Genomic DNA, 21,996 nt, shown 5'->3' with positions numbered 1-21,996 from the left:
TTTTTCTATTTATTTATAAGCTTTTTTAAAAAGAAAGATATGTCCTCTGCTATTAAACTGTTCAAATGGGTTTATGTTGGTAGCTTCTGAATTTCTTTAGAGAAGGAGCTTAGAGGCAAAAACATGGTAAGGAGATAGGAGATTTATTGATACAGAAAGTGTGTTTTGACCATAGACTGTGGTTACACATCAGTATAAATAGCTAAACTTTTTAATGCTACCACTTAACATAAAGAAGTAAAACTTCTCTGCTTTTAAGTGAAGCTGTACTATTTTAATCTAAGAGACACAGAGAGGAAATTGGACAATTATTGAGTGTTTGCAATAACAAGGCTCTAGGGAATTCTATCCCCAGACTCCCTGTATCTGTGGATGCCCAAAGTGGAGCCCGATCAGTTTCCTCCTAGAATTATTTTGATGAGCTACCAGCTCTCTGTTTCGTCAATTCAGCTTTCAAATATAAATATAAAGAACTTCAAAATTCCTGAAGACCTGGGTTAGGTGGGATCGGAGCACCATGTTTCCCAGGTCACCCCAAACATTCATACAGAACCTTTTTCAGGTTTTTTTTTTTAATTTTTATTGTTGGTTGTTCAAAACATTACATAGTTCTTGACATATCATATTTCACACTTTGATTCAAGTGGGTTATGAACTCCCATTTTTACCCCGTATACAGATTGCAGAATCACATCGGTTACACATCCACTGATTTACATATTGCCATACCTTTTTCAGGTTTTTGTTCTCCCTGATGAACTTAACCATGACTGCTCCAGCCTCCCCCTCGGATATGACCTTGACTTGGTTTTGCAAGTCCTTTCTTAATATCTTGGGATCCTCACTTGGAATCTAAAAATCTTTTTTTTTTCTCTTTCCCTCCAAACTCTATTTTTAGTCTCAGGTTAGCAATCTATCTTTTGCTTCTAACTGTTTGATCCTGAACTCTAATTTCAGTTAATCTCCTCACAAAGATTCTCAGGAAGAATCTAAACTTTTCTGCCCAAATTAAAGATAGCTGCATCACTTTCTTCTCAGTAACCAGTGTAAAACAAAATAAGAAACGTGAGTTAAGCAGTTGTGGTCTGGCAGATCCTACCTTCAGAGTTTCTTTCTATCATGTTCAAGTCAGCTTTTACCTTTTAACAGACACAATACAGGAAGAGGCGATGGAGGTAAGTAAAGAGACATTATCACCTTGGATGATAGAGGAAGAGGTTGTCCTAAATTTCTGGAAGCACCTCAATGGTGTCTCAAAGATCTATAGAGTTTTCTGAGGCCACAGATAAGATGGAAAGATGAGAAATCATTTCTGGGGAGGGAAGAACTAAAGGCTAGAGCAAGACATACCAGCACAAGGTACTTGAATAAAAGAACAAAAGGACAGAAGGTAAAAAGCTGGGATTACAATGGGAAGCTTTATTTATGAATTTATTTTGGGTGGATTTGGGGAATTTTCTGATGTGCGCTGGTTAGTACCATAGACTGAAGACTCTCCAATGGGAATACCTTGATCAAGGCATTAATAGGATGATCAAGCTGACATAGATAATGAAAGAGATGTTGCTCTTCCCTAAAGTAATTTATGGTTCCTTAAAGCCTAATTGGAAACACTAAGATGGGAGTGGATGTCAGGAAAGCACAGAGTTGTTGACCAGTCTCCATCACTCTCCTCTTGATGAGATGTACAATCTATTGGGTCTTAAGAGACTCTCCTGCCACCCAGGACATGATTATTAGAATAAGTCCAGTCACCAGAGTCTAATCTTGGTGAGTCACCATGTTCCCCATCATGAGATGGAGTAGGGGGGAAATAGTTTAGGTATTGGCTTTTTTTTTTTAATCTCATGGAAAAAAACGTGTGTAATTCTGAGATGTTATTCAACTCAGTGTAGGATTTAGGGATAGATAATACCCCTAACTTAAAATATGCACAGTGACTCAGCAAGTCTATTTATTTGGAGGGAAGTTGTTCTTTAAGTATGGACTCTGAATAATATGAAATGGAAAGATGGTTGACTTAATGGACAGGGAACTAGTGTAAGAGTCTGAAATCTCAGTTTTTAGACTCTGTCTTCCTCCAAAGCATAGTGAAATCTTTTTCAATCCCTTCATTTATTTATCTGTGAATTAAAGGGAAGAGTTGGGCTAAATAAATGTTTCTTTTTTTATTGTTAGTTGCACATGACAATACAATGATCTTTACATATCATACATTTGAATCAAATGGGGTATAAATGTTTCTTAATATCAATTAAACATACAAATACCTGAGGAGGATTTAATTGTGGTTTTACATACAGGTACTCAGACTGTATGTTTGAGGTGGGGAACAGAATTCTATTATTTTTAATAAACATCTCAATTGATTTTTTTTATTTATGTTTTTTAGTTTTCAGTGGATACAACATCTTTATTTGTATGTGGTGCTGAGGATCGAACCCAGGCCGCACGCATGCCAGGCGAGCGCGCTACCGCTTGAGCCACACCCCCAGCCCCTCAATTGATTTTGATAAGCTAATTTATATAATGTTGCTTAAGGATCTCTGGACCAAATGATCTTTTAGGCTTTATCCAGTTATTGAGCTTCAATATTTTTCTACGAAAAACAAGTATATAAAATAGTAAGGGCAACTGATACTAAAGATGTTCAATTAGGAATCCTGAGAGAGTAACTATATAGGCAAAGATAGAAAATAACTTACCACATATAGATTAATGATGTTGTCTCTAGAGTTCAATGCAATGGGCACACACACATATGGTGAGTCATTGTGAAAATTTATCAAACATCCCTACCCTCAATTTCATTGTAGTTAAGAAGAATAATCTCTGCCTCCTGCTTCATTGAAGAATTAAAGGACACAACCTAGATAAGTGCTTAATAGAGTGCCTGACAATTAATAGTACTAATAAGCATTAGAGGGTGATGATGATACCAATGACAGAAACTCAAATGTGGGACTTCATATGTTCTTTCAGAAGAAAAGATGAGGAAATAAATAGGCATGTATTTTTCACAATCCCTTCATTCTAAATGAGGTGTTTTTGAGATTTAAACATTTTTATTGTGCATTGTAATTATACCTAAAAGAGGGATTCATTATGCCATGTTCATATATATGCACAACATAATTTGATCAGTCATTCCTTAGTACCTTTCCTTTCTCTTCCTCCTCCCTCTCCTGATCCAATTGCTCTTCTCTATGGATCTCTCTTTTATCATCATCATCATCATCATCATTTTAATTAGTTATTTTGACTTGGTTCTGAGGTACTCAGAGATAAAATGACTGGATTGTGACAGCTGTAACCTCCTGTGATTAATAATTTGAACCACTGGTTGGTAACTGAAGGCAAGTGGGACATGGCTGGAGGAAGTGAGTGAAAGGGTCTTGCGCTTGGGGACTGAATTTCATCCTTGGACACCTGTTCTCTTGCTCTCTCTGAGTTCTAGCTGCCATGAACTGAGCAGCTTTCCTTTGCCACACCTTATGCCATGGATGTTCTGCCTCACCTTGGGCCCAGAGCAATGAACTTGACCAGCCATGGACTGAACTTCTGTTACTATAGTCCTTAAATACACTTTTTCTTCCTCTAAGTTGTTCTTGTCAGGTATTTTGGTCACAAAAATGAAAAGATAACTAACACAGAAATTGGTACTGGGAGCAGGGCTTTTGCTGTGACTAATCTGACCATGTGGTTCAGAAGCCTTTGGAACTGATTTGTGGGAAGAGTCCGAAAAAGTTCTGAAATACAGGTGGGAGAAGACTTGGAATGTCATAAGCTGAGCTTAATGGGTAATGGTGATGGGAGCTCAGAAAACCAGAATGCTTATAAAAATGCGGACAGTGAAGATTGTGCTAATGAGATTTATGAGGGGAATGAGGACTCACAGAGAATTAGACTAGAGGCTGCACATTTTACATTCTGGCAAAATCTTATCTACACTTTTTTCTATGTCCCAAGACTTTGTGTGAGGCTGAATTCAAAGGTGATGAACTAAATAAAGTGGAGGGAAATTTCAAGGCGGCACAGCATTCAAGTGGTGGCATAGGTATTGCTGACTGCTTTTATCCAGGTTTACCGGAAGAATTGGGAGCAGAAAGAAGAGGATAAAGAGTTTAAATTTTGCAGTTTGCCCAGAAAAGAAGTACCTAAAAACTTAGGGCCAAGCCACTAAAAATAAGTACTTACAGAGAGATAATAGCAAAGATGCAAGACATACCCATGGCAGACTCATGGGTATAAAAGGGAAAACTGCTTTAAGAGACCTGTGCAAGCAGGGTATACCTAGGAAGTTATTTCCCAGAATTTGTTTCACTATGCTAAGCTTCCCAGGCACTCAGAGGTCACTGTAGCCATGGGTTAAGAGAGCCCAGCAGATCTTGCTATCATTCATGTGGTGCTGCAGTAATGCAGGTCGCTGAAGTTATGGGGTCATGGAGGCTTCCACTGAGATTTCAAAGGAAGGCTTGGGAGGTCAGGGCACATGTTGCAGGCTTGAAACCCCTGCAGGAAGTCACCGAGAGGGTGATACATGAAGCTCTGAAGATGAAGCTGAAACTGCAATGGAGATCCCCAGAATTGAGAGAGTCCAAGAATATGGAACATCTGCCAAGGGAAGCTGATGGCTGTGGACAGAGCTGTGGGTGAGAGAGGCCACGTGGGCTGCAGCTGGCAAGTCCACAGGGGTGGATCAGCCCGAGTCCTTTGGAGATCATATCATGCTGCTGTGTGCTCCAGATGCCAGACATGGAGTTATGGGGCTTCTTCATCCAGCTAGGTTCCATCCATTTTTTGGTCCCATTCCTCCATTCTATGCCCCTATTCCTCCCTTTGGAATGGGAATGTTTACTCTGTGTCATTATTTATTGGATGTATATAACCTGTTTTTGATCTTTACAGGAGCTCACAACTAAGAGTTGGCCTTGAGTCTCAGAGGAGACTTTGGGCTTGGAATTTTGAGCAATTCTGAAAATATTGACTATGGGAACTCTGGAAGATGAATTAAACTCACTTTGAATTGTCAGATGAACATGAGCTTTTGGGGGCCAGGGGCAGATTGCTATGGCTTGGATATGAGGTGTCCTCTGAAAAGCTCATACGTTAATGCGGGAATGCTCAGAGGTAAAATGATCAGGTTATGAAAACTATAACCTCAACAGTGGAATAATCAACTTGATGGGTTAATAATTTGAATGAACAACTGGGCAGGGGCTATGGGAAGGTGGTGCATGACTAGAGGAAGCAGGTCACTGAGGATGTGCTCTTGGGGATGATATTTTGTTCCTAGTTCCTTGTATTCTCCCCCCAGCTCCGCCCACTTCCTGGCTGACATGAGCTGACCTCTTTCCTCCATTCTACCCTCCCATCATCATTTTCTACCTCAACTTGGGCCCAGGGCAATGGAATTGGCTGGCTGTGGAATGAACCTCTGAAACTTTGAACCCAAAATAAACCTTTACTCCTCTAAGTTGTTCTCATCAGATATTTTGGTTACTGCAACAAAAAGGTAATCTACTAGTGCATTATACTTATATGTATTATATATATATACACACACATACGTATGATTCATTATGGTAGAGTCATACATGGAGATAGCATAATTTGATAGATTTCATTTCCCAGTACTTTTTCAAGTTCTACCCACCTCCTTTATGATAATTTTTAAAAAGAAGAATATAGTGTGTGTCTTGGGACCATCTCCCCAAATAATTTAAGATTTAGTTCACTTCAGTCTATTCATGTAAACATCCTATTGCAGCACAGGAACTGTTACAGAGCTGTAGAACTCCTCTAAGGTGTGGAAATATCAGGGGTGAACATGTCTCAGGCCGTGTTGGTCTCTCCATAAAAGTCTGAATTGAGGAAAACAGAGAGGAAAGAAAAAATGAGATTCCTGGAAATGAGAGAAAAGAAGTAGGGTCAGATTGAAGGTAATGTAAGGACTGGGGTAACAAGGAATTTAAAGGAAGATTTGATGCTGGACATGGGGACTTGGACTTGGTGACAGTAGAAATAAAATCAAGTCAGGTGTGCGAACATACAGGTGAGGCTTTTTTGTTAGAGCTTCTCTTAAGTAAAGGGAGTCACCACCCAGACCAGAGGGCTCCCCTCAGAAGGAGAATTAATTTTGTTCATGTGAAAGAGGTGGGTTAAGGTTTAGGAATGTTTCCCGGTTTTCTGTCCATTTTAAAGTTGTGTTTTCTTTTTCTACGAGGGCTCTTTAACTCAAGGAAGGTGTGGTCAGTCCGGCATCCTGGATTCAAGAGTTAGCTGTTTGTATCAGTGTGACATCCTGTGTCAACATCTCTGCCTCCCCCATGACAGGGCTGAGCTGAGAACACACAGGTGGGAAATGGAAGAGAGCACAAATCATGGCAAGTGACAAGCTGTGGGCCCTAGGAATTTGCCATGTGGAGGTCTTCTTAACAGTTTTTATCCTTGAGGTTGTTTGTCCTCAGAGTCACAGCGAGAGCACCCTGGCCCTAACGATGCGCCTGGTTTCTGAAGGTGATAGGGTTGTTGGAGGGTGATGGGTAGGGCACAGGCTAAGCGTTTAGTACCTAACAGGTCATGCTGCTTTTTAATGATGATCAGGCCATGAGTGCCTTTGCCCTCTGTCCCTCTGGTGGTCTGTGTCTGCATTTGGGAGTTGGAAGATCCGAGAGTCAGCACAAGCAGTTTGATGGTAAATCTAGCATTCCGTCTTCTCCAGCCTCCAGATACTACCGTCATGGAGAACCAATCCAGCGTCTCTGAGTTTTTCCTCCGGGGAATATCTGATTTGCCGGAGCAACAGCACTTACTCTATGGAATTTTCCTGTGTATGTATCTTGTCACCTTGACTGGGAATGTGCTCATCATCCTGGCCATTGCCTCTGACCCACACCTCCACACCCCCATGTACTTCTTTTTGGCCAACCTGTCCTTGGTGGACGTGGGTTTAACATCCTGCACAGTCACCAAGATGCTGGTGAATGTACAGACCCGGCATCCTACCATCTCCTATACTGGTTGCCTCACACAAATGTACTTCTTTCTGATGTTTGGTGACCTGGACAGCTTCTTGCTAGCTGTAATGGCATATGACCGATATGTGGCCATTTGCCGCCCTCTCCTCTACTCCACAGTAATGAGCCCCCAGGCCTGCGTCCTGCTGCTCGCCTTGTGCTGGCTCCTCACTAACCTGGTTGCCCTCACTCACACCCTCCTCATGGCCCGGCTGTCCTTCTGTGTTGTGGGGGAAATTGCTCACTTTTTCTGTGACATAACTCCCGTCCTGAAGCTGTCGTGTTCCAGCACCCGTGTCAATGAGTTGACGGTTTTTGTCTTAGGAGGCACTGTGCTCGTGGTCCCCTTCCTGTGCATTGTCATCTCCTACATCCACATTGTGTCTGCCATCCTGAGGGTCTGGACTCCTGGTGGAGGGGGCAAGGCCTTCTCCACCTGCGGTTCCCATCTCTGTGTTGTCTGTGTCTTCTACGGGACCCTTTTCAGTGCCTACCTGTGCCCTCCCTCCGTGGCCTCTGAAGAGAAGAGCATTGCAGCGGCTGCAGTGTACACGGTAGTGACTCCCATGCTGAACCCTTTCATCTACAGCCTCAGGAACAAGGACATGAAGGGAGCCCTGAAGAGGCTCCTCGGTCACAGGAGCTTTTCTTTTTAGATATAGCATTAGCAATGTTTAATGACAATATATAGACTTGGAATCACACAGCGGACTTCAATTGGGGAGTCTGCCACACACTGGCCATTAGACCATCTTTCAGTTACTTACTTGATTCCTCTGAGCTTCAATTTTCTCATCTCATCCAACGCCAGCGTACTTCTTGGGTAGGATGGGACCAACGGTGAGAACGTGGAAACCTTCTTTCCTTATTTGATGGCAGTTTCTGTCTAATAAGGTAACATGGGAGATTGACTGAGATGAGCTATGACATGCATGGGGTACAGTGGCAAATAGTAGGTTTCAACAAATGATAGTTGTTATTGTTATTATTATTATTGATGATGATGATGTTGTTCTCACTCTTCATCCTTCCCCCAACCCAGACATAAAAAAAAAAAGAAAAACAAAATGAAACAAACAAAGCAAAAACCTGTTAAGTGCTCTGAATATATCACGGAACAAGACAAAGCCTCTGTTTTCATGACTCTTTCATTCAAGATTACTCATTCATCGATCATTAAAATTTTAGGAACACCTATTTTGTTATAAGACTAAATGGAGGTTAAGAGAAAGAAATAAAGTGTGGAGTTTACTTTCCAGGTAACATGGAATAGGTTGAGAATTGCCTATCAAAGAAAGTCTATGTTTAGATGGCTCTGTGGGTTGCCCAATTTCCCTGATTCCCTAAGATTTCACCAGGAATGGTGTTAGAGCTCCCTGTGCTGCTCCTTCCCCCTGCTGGTCCAAAAGGTCCAATGTCAGCATCCTTCTTGGGTAAGAAGGAACCAAGGGGTGAGAATACTGAAACCCTCTTTCCTTATTTGATGGCAGATTTGCCTTCAGCTGTAAAAAAAAGAGGCTTAAATTGTTGTAAAGAAAGAAAAAAAAATGATGTTCACAGGCATGTGAGGTTTCTTTTGTCTCCAAGAACCTAAGAAATATTTAAAACACTAAAAAAAATGAGTCTTATATAGTTTTGATCCCTTATTTCTGGTGTGACCAAGTATCCACTATCCACCTAAACATTCCTCCCTGCAGAAGTTTTTTTCTCAGACCCAACCCCTCTTAGAATGTTTCATGATCCCTATACTTTGTCAATTTTATAATTACTGAAATCCTTCACAGAATCAAACCACCCCAGCTTCAGCAGCAGTTGACTACAATTGTGAATCACTTAGAGCAGCGTGCTCCATCTTAGCCCCTAAGATTCCATTCATCATAGGGGTCTGTGAACGGGTTGAGGAGGCCATTCTCATATAACCAGAAGCCCTGGAGTCCTTCTGCCCTTATCTCCTTCCATTCTGTTGACATCTTTCTCTCTGCTGACCACAGGCCACTGACAGTCTCTGAGACACCAATGCCCAGCTTTCTTCTGTCTTTTGGAATAGCAATAAAATACTTCTCACTTCTTATGATCGTATTTTTTTCAGGAGTGGGTTCGCTGGCAGACTTCTAAGGCTCCTGATAACATGACTAGTGAACTTGAGGCAGACCGAGATGTGCGAGTATCAGATACAGCGTCACACCCTCCCTGCAGCCCAGGTCCCCTCGGCTATCCTGCACCTGCTGCTCAGACTGCCTCAGTCAGCTGCATCTTCTTTGCTCCTGGTGGTTTCTCTAGGTGGCCCTCTGTTTCTTCATTCTGATCCCCAGGGATTCTCAGTCCATTCATAGTGCAGTACATGTCTGAACTTCATGTTGGGGTGGATTTAGATTCTTTCCCTCAAGTCCCAGGGAAACTGAGAGATATGAGACTGGGTGTCCAGTTTGGTTATACCAAAATAATTGTGTGGCAGTGAGGAGTTAGTTCAGCTCAGAGCATATAAAGGCCCACCAACAGATACTATTGCCTATCACTGTTCCACAGTCCAGTGTTCTTAGATTCCACTCAACTGTATTCAAAGGTCCTCCCTTGAATACATCCCATTACACTCACTTCTGATCCCTAAACTCAAACTTCTATTTCTTTATGATCACCTGTTTCAAGCAATGGGAATGTGTTGTTAGCATTTAAATAATTCACACTGAAGTATAGATGAGTTATAAATCTTTGCACTTTGGTAGTGTAATGTGAGCAGGATGTGACTTTAGCTGGGATGAGAGGTGGATGATGGAGAGCTTCCTGTTGCCTCTTGAATACATAGGGTATTTGGTTTCCTCTTGCTTACAAGCTGTTTTGAAAAAAACAACAACAACATATGGTTTGAAATCTGTTCCTTCACTTCTTTAAGATTGCTGAATGTAATCAAAATTATTCAAGGTGCACCAGATTTGCTGGTGCATCCCTTTAGTCTCAGCTACTTGGAACACAGAGTCTGGAGGATTGCTTGAGTTCATGAGTTCAAGACCATAGCAGGACACAGTCTCAAAAAAATTATCCAAAGTGTCTAGCCTTTCACTTTATTCTTAAATATCATTCACAGAGCCAGAAACCAAAACCAATTTTTAGTTCTATCACCTGCTTCCCATCACATACCAAGACCTGTTTAGCATATCTTCAAGATAATCTCTTCTCTATCCTCAAGCCATGATCATCATTCAGGCATACTTCACCTTTTACCTGGATGTTCAATAACTTTCCAATTGAGATCCCTGTCTCTAGGCTCCCCAAGCCATTGTCAAACCATCTTACACATCGGTTACTTCAGGAATCTTTTTCCAGTACAAATACAACATTCCACAGTTTTCCCTACTCCACCCTATTCCCAGTCAATGATACTCTTATCACTTGCAGGTAGTATCTAAATTCCTAAGAGGGCATCCTAACCCATTCACAAAGTAGTCCTTAACTGCTTGTCTAGATTTAGCTTTTAATGTTCCCTTGACACACACACATATGCATGGGAACACCTTTTTTTCCCCTAAACATTTCCCTGAAGTTATTGTGCTATTTTAATATTCTGGGTCACTCTGTCCCCTCTGTCTAGACTTTAATTTGCCCTTTATGAATCAATCTTTAGCATCCTTCAACTTTCAATTGAAGAATTATTTCTCTGGTAACTATCTTTGCTAATATCCAGTAAGCATTAAATATATCTTTCCTTATGTGACTATCATATAATTGTGTCATTGTCTTTACCAATTTTCTCAACTGTAAAATACAGATGATAACAATGTGTGCTTTATAGGGTTATTCTAAGGATTAAAAGAGATAATATAGTAAAATTTTAATATAGTGCTAATATACAGTAATCAGGCATAATAATCTCAATTATTCATTGTATGATTATATTAAAGCATTTTGTACTCTTACATATTTTTTAGTCCACCTGTCTCTACACTACTAGAATGTGAGCTTCTTTAGTTGGAGGTCACATCTTTTTCCTGCAGGGAGAGGTGCACTGCCTAGCATGGAGCAGATAATTTGCTAAATGGCTACTGAATGGAAGGAAAGTCTCACTATTTTTCTGATATTAACTCTAACTTTTTATGCTTAGTGATGAATAAATTTAATCTTATGGATTTATGAGATTGCTCTTGATTTAATTTATAGCTTTTCCCTCAATAGTAGTGGAAAGAAATCAGGGGAGGGAGGAATATGAATGTGTCAAAGTGAACCCCACTCTTATGTATAACCATAATGAATGAATAAAAGCATGAAAAATCATCTTAGATTCATAGATAATAATCAATACGAAATTCGTGGATTTTTATATTTTATCAAAAAGTGAATTTAATTCTTTATTAGATCCTCTTCTACTTTTCACATATGGCAAAATAGGATACTTTTTGCTTACTCTTTAATCTTCATGTCAGAGTTGAAATCACACATACACGCACGCACACACACACACACACACTATAGCGAAGCTGAAATGCTTTTGCTTCTAGGATGTTATGATTCCTCTCCTCTGAGAAAGTGTGCTCTTTTATCACACTTTGAAAGAATAAATGTTAACTCTTGAGAAAGATATAAACTAGTCCTTTGAAATATCAATCTGAACAACTTCCAGTTGTATTTGCAAACCTGTGACCACATTATAGATTCATGATTTTCAAAAATGCCGCAAACTTTGTTCTAAACCCAGTGAGATGCTTCATTAGGGAAGGTCATGAAACTTGGCCCTGGCATGGCTGAAGAGAAAAGTGCCAGGTATATTGTATACTTCCAATGTGATTTCCAGAAATTCTATCCACATCAGTATGACACTTGCCAGTGTGGTTTGGTCTGTCCACAAATAAGAAAACCAATCTAGGGTACAGGTGGACTAGCAGGGAAGGTGGTCATAAACCCTTTCCAATAGGCAGGTGGGCTGGCTATTTCTTTAGAGGAAGTCACTCAAGAGTGTCACCAGCCCATGAGTATGAATGATAGGTGTTGACCTCTTTGGAAAGTGGTCCTGTCAGAACTAGGCAGAACTTCAGGGATTTGAGGGACAGAGCTGGAGTAGGCTGGGGAACTGAGTGAGTACTCAGTCCTGCAGACGACACCACCAACATGGGGAGGTGTCTGCAGCAGGTTCACGATTGTGTCCAGGCTAGCTAAGGCAGGCTTCCTGTAGACCTGCAAGAAAGGTTGCATCCCTGCTCAGGTTTTAACTCTGGACACATGGACAGTATGGTATTCTTCCAATCTGTCTTTCCTCATCTACACACCCATCAACTCCCTCACACTCTGTTAGTCATCCAGCTCTAGCTCAAGCCACAGCAGATGTATTGCTGTCTCCCAGGAAAACTGATTGCCTTTGAATTGGAAATGTAGCAAACATGTCATGTTGCCTATAATTACAATTCAGCAATATCTGTATAAGTTCTGCTCCCAAACTCATCTCTGTTAGGTAGGAAAAATTAACATTCATTTTTCTTAGTTGTAGTGTTAAGCCAGATTTACTATTGAATTCATTTAAAATAAAAATGTGTTAGGTATTTTATAATTTTTCCACCTATACTAGAGAAGCAATTGAAGGTCAGATGGGTTAGGTGAATGGCCTGAGGCCACACAGCCCCCACTCTGGTACATAAGGCTTGCGATTGAGATCTATTTTTCCTTGCTTGCAGCTACATGGTGCTGAGTCTCAGAAGCACTGGTAATTCTGTTTATCCTCAATTATAGGCCCCAAGATAGAGACCTATGGGGCCCTTCACTGGATGCTGAAGAAGATACGATATAGAAGACAAAGATATATGGTTACTCAGCTATAGAGTACAAACCTAGAGTCACTAAATTGAGTATAAATGACTTTCAGGGAGCTAGATAATGAAGAGAATGAATGAGAAAGGGACCAAGTTCAGTGGGGTGACAGAAGGCTCCAGACAATGGATGCTCTGTCTTTCTCATCACCTATCTGGATTGAGCCAATTCTTCATTAAAATTCCCACATGCAGTCAAGAAGATTCAGACAGCTACTTTGAAAGCAAATTGTTGAATGAAGGTTACTATAGTCTAAAAGGGTGGTCAGTGTTCAAGGACTTGTGTCCCTGAATGTAGCAGCTGATCCATAGGTAGAGGGTTTCTTGGTACCATAAAGGGTACTATATAGTTTCTTCTCCTGATCCACAACAATCATTACCACCACCACCAGTTTAAGAACACTGAAAGGAAGATGGAGGAAGGAAAAGACATAATTTAGAAATTCTATGCCAAGGGATATCTTTATTCAACATCACCCAACCATTCATAAGAATATACCCAGGATATAAGAGAAGAAATTTAAGTACTACTAAATAATTTCTAGTGGGCAAGAGAAATCACCAATAATATTAACTCAGAATTCACAGTAGATACTAAATTGTTGCGAGAGAATAAAGATAACAAAATACAATTCAAGTAACTAAATATTTATTGAGCACTTATTTTATGCTGAGCCCAAGATTAGGAATCTAGCATTTAGAAATACATGAATATATAAGCAATGTCATTGAGACAAGGCTGTTGCCTTATTTAAGAGTTTCTCCACAGCTCTCTTCATGTCTCTGTTCCTAAGGCTATAAATGAAGGGATTCAACAGTGGGGTGACCACTGTGTACATAATAGAAGCAACTATGTCCTTGTTACTGTAGGTGCCAGAAGAGGGGAAGAAATAAACTCCGATAATTGTGCCATAATATAGAGACACCACAGAGAGGTGGGAGCCACAGGTGGACAAGGCTTTGAAGATCCCTTTGCTAGATGGAACTTTGAGAATGGTGGCCCCAATGCGGCCATAAGAGATCAGGATGCACATCAGAGGTAGAGTGACGACTGCCACTCCTAGGGTGAAAATGACCAGTTCATTGAGGGAGGTGTCTGAGCATGAGAGTTTGAGTAAGGCAGCAAGGTCACAGAAGAAATGGGGGATGGTGTCGCCATCACAAAAAGACAGCCTGGGCAGGAGGAGGGTGTGAGACAGGGCGCTGGCACAGGACAGGATCCAAGACACCGCTACTAGCAAGGTACATAGCTCCTTTCTCATGATGATAGCATAGTGCAGGGGGTGACAGATGGCCACGTACCTATCATATGCCATTGAAGTGAGAAGGAAATTGTCCAGATCAGTGAAAAATATGAAAAAATACATCTGTGCTATACATCCTGCATAAGGGATGGACTGATCCTGAGTTTGCATGCTTATTAGCATCTTTGGGACAGTGACAGATGAGAAAGAGATGTCGGTGAGGGCCAAGTGGCTGAGAAAGAAGTACATGGGGGTGTGCAGGCGAGAGTCCAGCCTGATGAGCAGGATGATGAGCAGGTTCCCCAGCACCGTGGTCAGGTACATGCCCAGGAACAGGGCGTAGTACATGCCTTGCTGCTCTGGCTGGACGGGGAGCCCCAGGAGGAGGAACTTGGACACACTGCTCTGGTTCTCCATCCTCATGCTGCTCTTCTCTACTGGGACGGGAGGGCCCTTGAAGAAAGTAAAAACAAAGTGTGACTTCGAGCAGGCAGATAAAACGAGAGCCATTCAAATGATGAATACTGTATACCAGTGTCCATCTTCATTGCCATGTCCCTATTAAAAAATCTTCTAAAATAGACTTTGTCAACAGAGAAGAGAGTTTGATATGGCATTACTCACCATCCAGGGAAGAGGCAACTTTGACCAAAGCATAATTTGCAGCCGTGTCTAAGTCAGTGAAGAGAAACCTCCATGGTCCTAGGAGAGGAATATTAGGTTAAAATGGTCCCAATATCTATTCTGTTTCTATACTTTAACAGATAATCATTAGCCTTTCTCATGTATTCAAGTTGCGATGTATCAACTTCTGAAATATGACTTCAAAATCCATCAATAATCAAAGTCGGGGGCAGAAGTTTCAATAGCATATGCCTAAAGAAAACTGGGCCAAAAATTAAGCACCAAAGTTCCCAATATATATAAAATTGATGAGAAAAAAATATCTATTGGTTAAAAGGTCACTGCTATAAAAAGAGAAAACATTATTGGCAGTTCCATATTTATTATAAGTAATAAATTTGTCAGGATCTTTTAGATAATTTTCTAATAACCTTCTGAGTCAATGAGTTATCAAGGCACCATGAAAACACAATTCATAATAGAGTTTTCCTCAACTGAGGATAAATAAAAGGGCCACTCATGTATCCTTTTCCCTTTTTTAGCTTCCTCACTGGGCTCCCAGAATCTTGATCTTTAGAACTTGCTAATAGGCCCTGTTCAAGATCTAGTTATATCCAGGACCCCCAACTCATCAGTGTCAAGTGTCTTAAAAATGTATTTGCAGTCTTCCTCATCAACTACTATCTACCCATTAAAATACTCTAAAAACTAAGTTATTCAATCCTGTAAGACAAGTGGGGAAAAAGTTCCCTTTAAGCCCCAAATCAGTTAAATGCCTACTAGAGATGCCTATAGACAGAAAGCCAACAAGAAGATATTACAGTTATATTATACTAGTTCTTAACTAAAGGAAAATTTAGAAGTTTTATATAGGTTAATGGTAGGCAAAAAAATTCTTTGCTTTTCTAAGTTGGTGATTTGAACATGCTCCTATCCCATATGGATGTACCATCTCCTTTTTAAACTTACTGAAAACAACTAACATATCAGATGTGACAGTTCTGAATATAATAACACCTGGCCCAGTTCTCAATCTGTCCCCGATTGCTTAAATATTCTGGCTGTCCTTGGAACTGTGACTTTAAGATAAGAGCTTCCTGCCTGAGGGTTGCATGGTCTGTTGAGAAAAGCATTACAATTAGGAATAGCTCCAAATTCAGGCAGCATCACTTCATATTTGTGAGTTCTGGGCAAGCAGCAAAACCCTATTTTTCTCATCTTTAAGTTAGAAGTAAGACACTGAGCTTAAGTCCTGAGAATATTCTGAATATTAACAGAACGATAACTCAGATATCCAGTATTCTGGACTTCCCCCTCTTTCTCCATTCTCTTCTGGTTTCTCTCATGCTATAAAATGATGAAATGATGACTCCCTCCCAAAGCTGTAATTCTATCTAGTTTATGAGATTTAGGATTTTAATAAAAGCTCCTGGATCTAATTAATCCATGCCTTTGGTGTTGTCATAGTTCTGTATTAGTTCTAAGTAAAGACCACGTAGAGATTCTCACTCCACACCCAACCTTCTCAATACCTTAACAACAGCTTGCTGATGATGGATGTTTTCTTGATAGTGAGCGTGTGTGCTGTAGAAGGCAAAGCCCAAGTTTTTAAGCCAGAGAGAATGGATTCAAATGTTGCATCTCCTGAAACTTCAGTTTTTCCTCTGTAAAACTGGAATAATAATCCCTGCATTTTATTGTAAGAATTAAGTAAAATGGTGTCTGTAAAACAACTCTCTCATAGGAGCTGTTCTAGATAAGGTGACATAGCTTCCATTAAATAAAGAGTATAAAGATCTAGGGAAGACACTCAGTGTCTTTAATGAAAACCAGGAGAAAAAAGTAACTATGTGGAAATATTCAAAATCCTCTATTTTAGCTATTTTGAAATACACAATACATTGTAGTAGATTTTTCCTAGGAGCAGGGTTTGATGTCTTTAATGAAGGTCTGAAACTACACTAAGGGTCATAGGTAAGAAATCATCAGGGTGATTCTAACAGGGAGTTGCATTATGAGAGCTTTGCTAAAAAAGAAATCAAAGCTCTATAGCCAGAAATAACTTCAAACATACATACAATAAAAGTAGGACTGCTATACAAATAGGAGAGAATGATCAGGGACTTTGGAGAGAAACACTAAAGAGAACTGATTTACACTACACACGTTAAGAAACACACATCCTGATACCTAAAACATGAATGATGACACAATACTTCCAGCCTGGATTTGGGGGTGTGCTTGCTAATTTATATAGTCATTTGGCTCTATTCCTCCACTCCCTAAGACTTGGAGATAGAGGCGTGAGCATTATTGACTAGTGATGGTTGCTATATCCTTTCAGCACAGAGAGCATAGGGAGTCTCTGGGCACCTGTGCATGCACACACACCTGCTACTGATGAATTCCCAGTCCTGCTCTGAACTTTATGCTCAGGTTATCCTACTCCCAGAGATTTGTATTGCCTTCTCAGATGCTCTCCAGTAGACCCAGATTTTGCATATAACTTCCTTGGCATGGACATCAAAGAGAAAAGTCATGAGCCTGGAGCTTGCTTCTCTCATTTTACCAGCTTCAGAAATGGAGATGTGAAGACTTCACTCTATCCACTAGGGTTAGGACCCAATGGGACAGGACACCAAGTTGTGATTAGAGACTTGAATTAGACATGTATTAATTTCTCAGTTTTCCTCTTACTCCCTCTAGGACAGATGCCCCAGGGCAGTGGTCTCTAAACTTTAATATTCAGCAGAATCAACTGGGGACCTTGTTAAAGATGCAGATCTCAGATCCACCTCCAGAGATGCTCATTTATGAGATTTGGGGCCAGATATTTTTCAGGAAGGTGTTTCTGAGGACAGACTTTGAAGAAACATTGTCCTTATGAAGAGCATCAGGATGCAGGCCCTGAGCTCAAGAGATGGGGAAATTCCTTCCCTGCCAGATTCGGATTGCCCCTGTTAGGTCATAGTTTGGGATGTGCAGAGGAATTTACCTCTCAAATGCAAAGTACCTTTTGCTTGTCTGTTTGTAAAAGTAATGCATCTTCATCACGTGAATCCAAATACTCTGGACATGAAAATGATGGCAAAAGTTAAAATACCTTGCCTATCCATTATTCATTTCTAAACCTTTTAAAATGATTTTTATTAGTAAACATTTATATTTATGCAAGTGGGATTCATTTTATAATATTTCATGATTCTTTTTCTATAATTCTTTTACTTACATTTATATTTCCACTTCTATGTGCATCATTACTTTTAAAATATACTTAAAGTAAAAAGGTTTAATCAGTCTCTTCTGGAATTAGCACAAAGATTCCCTATGCGATGTTATTAAAGATTATATAAGGTTTTGAAATCATCTATTGTGTCAGTTGCCCAATCGAGGCTACTTTAATATTTCTAAAAGCATCAACTGTAATGGGCTTCTCTGTTTGGGCTCCTCAGTATCCGTGGCTTGATTGTTTGAAAAGGCAACAAACAATCCAACTGAGAAAATGTCTGAACAATAAAAGTTCCAGTTGAACTCCGGAAAAGGAGGTGACCATGTCAAATTGTTTCCACTCACCTGTAGCATAAACCAAAGATTATGGAATGAAGTTTTATGAGAAGGGCAGAAAGGGCTATTGCAATTTTTTCACATTCTATATTGAATATCAAACATCCAACTCCTTCAAAATGTTTTGTTTTGCATCCTCACATCCCAAGCAGACTCTGTAGGTATCACTGTAGCCTTCAATGTCATTCCGACTGCTGGTTACATACTATCTAATTTTATATTTATGAGTGAAATTGGGAAAATATTGTATTTTGCATAGGCAGGTGCCAAAACAAACAAAACCAAAATCACTCCCCAAGAAAAACAATCCACAGAAGTGATGTAAAGACCAATATAAAAATGTGATGTATCTAATGATAATAATGTGGATTGGATTTTATACAAATGCTATCTTATGTCCTGTGTCCAGAAACATGTCAAGTTCTATGACACCTTTTAGAAATAAATGACATCATGGAGCACAAAATTAGTCAATGTTCTGCCAAGAACTCAAGAGTACCAGTGTGTGTGTGTGTGTGTGTGTGTGTGTGTGTGTGTGTGTGTGTGTGGTGGGGGTTACAGCTTTTTCAATATCATCTAAAGTTTTAATGCATATTTTATTATATCATGTGTGAAATAATTGTTAGTGCAAAATAAGAAAATATGATTTTTAGAGTTATTCTAGAACATGTGAACATGTTCTAATGATAGAGGGAAAATCAGAGTATTGAGTGATATTAATAAAGTCACAAGTCACATCGAATTTACTCAAAATTTAATGGAAAAAAAAAACATGTTGAACATATGATGTATGTTTTCAAAACTTTGGATTTATTTTCACTTAATTGTAGTTTGATGTGATAATACAAGATATGGTATATGATAGCTGGTATGTCTATCTTCTGTATGAAAGAGAAAAAGAATTCTCATGCCTCGGGAAAGAATATTAGATTTTTAAAATTTCTTATTAGAATATTATCTATTATATTAGAGCTTAAAAATTTTACTGCATCCAGAATTAAATAGAAAAATATCAGCATGAACCACTGTTTCCTCTATAACTAAAATAATTGAAGCTGTCTCTTGCTTCACTCTACCTGGAACAGAATTCATGAAATGTGCATCCGACAACTTCCCAGATTGAGTTCTTAGACCAGTTCTTTTCAAATTCTAGTTCACATTTCTGCAGAATCAGGGCTGCCTGGGAGCTTGTTAGAAATGCAAGTTCTTGGGCCCTACATCAAAACTGCTGAATCAGAATTTATGGACGTAGATCATAGGGATCCATACTTAGCAAGCTCTCCAAGGATCCTTATGTACCCTAAAGTTTGATGGGTTTTGCTTTCATTTTTTATTTAGGAAGGCAGGATATCCAGGAAGGATAGTCAGGGCTGAATCCACAGTAGCATTTGTAGGAAAATGATGGTACCTTCAGAGAGTTTGCACTCTTATTTGGTTATATTTCTAAAGAGGCCAAAATGAAGCACTTCTTCATTAATGATTGAGTTTGGAAGCTAAACAAAATCAATGACACAGTGTTGGCAAAGGGGGGGGGGCTTGGGGATGTATTGACCACCAGACACCTCGCTCTTCAGAGCTGTGACATATTACATTATGAGCAGAGAGTGATATATTTCCTCTTATTTAAGTGACAAGTTATTTTTGTTCTTTGATTTAAGTAGACCCATAAAGATGAAAATAAAACCCACTTAGTTTGCACAGGAGAGAAGAGTTAAATAATACAGCACATTCTTTGATTCTGGGTTGTTTTAAAGCCTGGGACTGTGGGTCAAAAATATATGGCTTTCCAAAAATCTCAAATAAGGAATAACCAAACTCTGAATTATTGTATTATTTATGACTCCCAAATTGAAGAAATAAGTAATAAAATTAATTTCATATTTACTAATCCAAATCTTTTTATAAGAAAGCCATTTGGAAAGTATAATAGTAATTACTAGAGGTTAGAAAAGGTAAATGTGAGAAGAGGTGGAGGAAAGTTATAAAAAAGCTACCAAAGAGCCAGATAGGAGGAATTCCAGTTAGATAGATTCTAGTGTTTTACAGTAAGATGTGTGACTATAGGTCAAAATAACTTCTTATATGATTTTTGAAGAACTAGAGGACAGGTGCTTGAAGTGTCCAAACAAAACAATAATGAAAAGGAGATGGAAATGCTAATTAATCTTGTTCGTTCAGTACACAATTGTATACATGTACCCCCCAAATATGTACAATTATTTTGTGTTAATAAAAAATAAAACAATTTTAAAAATCTAGTTGTAAAGGAGAACATTGTATAAAAAAATGAAATTCTGGTCAATGAATATTTAAAAGATACATTCAACATGCTGTCATTTGTCTTAGAGCTTAGAGACATAAACTGTTTTGAAACACATTCAAATGGAAATCAAATACAGCACATCAACCAAAATGGAGTTCTGAAAAATAAATGAATAAATAGATAAAAGTCAAGTGTCACTGTGAGAAAAATGTTGCTCTACTGAAGAGTTTCCCAAGGGCAGCTTTCATATCCCTGTTCCTTAGGCTGTAGATAAAGGGGTTCAACATGGGTGTGACCACAGTGTACATGATGGCCACAATGATGTCCTTGCCAAGGAAACTGCTGAAAGTTGGGAAAAGGTACTGTCCAAATATGGCTCCGTAATACAGACACACAACAGAGAGATGAGAGCCACATGTGGACAAAGCTTTGCGGATTCCCTTGGTTGAAGGGACCCTCAGGATAGTGGTTCCAATGTAGCCATACGATACCAGGATACATACAAATGGCAGAGTGATGACCACCACCCCGACTGTGAACATGACCAACTCATTGAGGAAGATGTCTGAGCAGGCCAGCTTGAGCAGGGCAGCCAGGTCACAGAAGAAGTGAGGGATGGTGTTAGCAGCACAGAAAGACAGCCGGCTCAGGAGAAGGGTATGAGACAGGGAGCTGGCACAGGACAGGATCCAGGATACAGCCACCAACAAGGTACACAGCTCCTCCCTCATGATGGTGGTATAGTGGAGAGGGTGACATATGGCAACATATCGGTCATATGCCATTGATGTAATAAGGAAGCTGTCCAGGTCAGTAAAAAATATGAAAAAATACATCTGGGAAATGCACCCTGCAAAAGGGATAGACTTGTGACTAGTCTGCATGTTCACCAGCATCTTTGGGACAGTGACAGATGAGAAAGAGATGTCAGTGAGGGCCAAGTGGCTGAGGAAGAAGTACATGGGGGTGTGCAGGCGAGAGTCCAGCCTGATGAGCAGGATGATGAGCAGGTTCCCCAGCACCGTGGTCAGGTACATGCCCAGGAACAGGGTGAAGACCATGCTCCGCTGCTCTGGCCAGATGGGGAGCCCCAGGAGGAGGAACTCTGACACAGTGCTCTGGTTCTCCGTCCTCATGCTGCTCTTCCTCGTGATCCAGATGGAGAATGGTTGAGAATATTAGGAATGGAACTCTGAAATAATCATTTTTAACAGTCATATAAAAAAGATTCATGTACTATTTCAAGAGAGTGGGAAACAACCTATTTCTCCTTATATATTGGTAATGGAGAACTAGAAAGATTATTGATCACAAATGTTAAGGAGGGACAGCATTTTTTGTTCACTGACAAAATGTAATTCTTGCACCTGTGCCAGTGAGAATTAGATTGTGGAAAAAACATTGCTGCCAAGTTACTGCCCCAAGAAGTTTCTGTGGGAGTATTCCAAATAATTAATCATGGCGCAGCAACAATTAGATTTGATTTCTATATC

At 39.8% G+C, this 21,996-nt stretch overlaps 2 protein-coding genes across 3 annotated transcripts; one reads left to right on the top strand and one right to left on the bottom strand.

Moving 5' to 3' along the window:
• The first annotated feature begins 6,742 nt into the window (after window positions 1–6,742).
• Window positions 6,743–7,675, top strand: LOC124097480 (olfactory receptor 1N1). The gene has a single exon (XM_046451998.1). The coding sequence runs from the start codon at window positions 6,743–6,745 to the stop codon at window positions 7,673–7,675; it is 933 nt and encodes a 310-aa protein (XP_046307954.1).
• Window positions 7,676–13,533: 5,858 nt separating this feature from the next.
• LOC124097479 (olfactory receptor 1J2) lies at window positions 13,534–21,639 on the bottom strand. Of its 2 annotated transcripts, XM_046451995.1 has the most exons (2): window positions 21,143–21,639; window positions 13,534–14,476 (listed from the first exon to the last, which is right to left on the bottom strand). In XM_046451995.1, the coding sequence occupies exons 1-2, from the start codon at window positions 21,637–21,639 to the stop codon at window positions 13,534–13,536; spliced, it is 1,440 nt and encodes a 479-aa protein (XP_046307951.1). The 2 variants fall into 2 exon arrangements, with proteins under 2 accessions (XP_046307951.1, XP_046307952.1); XM_046451996.1 differs by lacking the exon at window positions 13,534–14,476 and having other exon boundaries at window positions 20,698–21,639.
• Window positions 21,640–21,996: the final 357 nt, after the last annotated feature.

This window comes from Marmota monax, unplaced genomic scaffold (assembly GCF_021218885.2).
Source record: "Marmota monax isolate L192 unplaced genomic scaffold, Marmota_monax_Labrador192_F-V1.1 WCK01_AAM20220418_F8-fsc00020, whole genome shotgun sequence".
NCBI classification, from domain to species: Eukaryota; Metazoa; Chordata; class Mammalia; order Rodentia; family Sciuridae; genus Marmota; species Marmota monax.
Note: the sequence above shows the minus strand (reverse complement) of the source record. Positions and strands in the feature narration are given on the sequence as shown.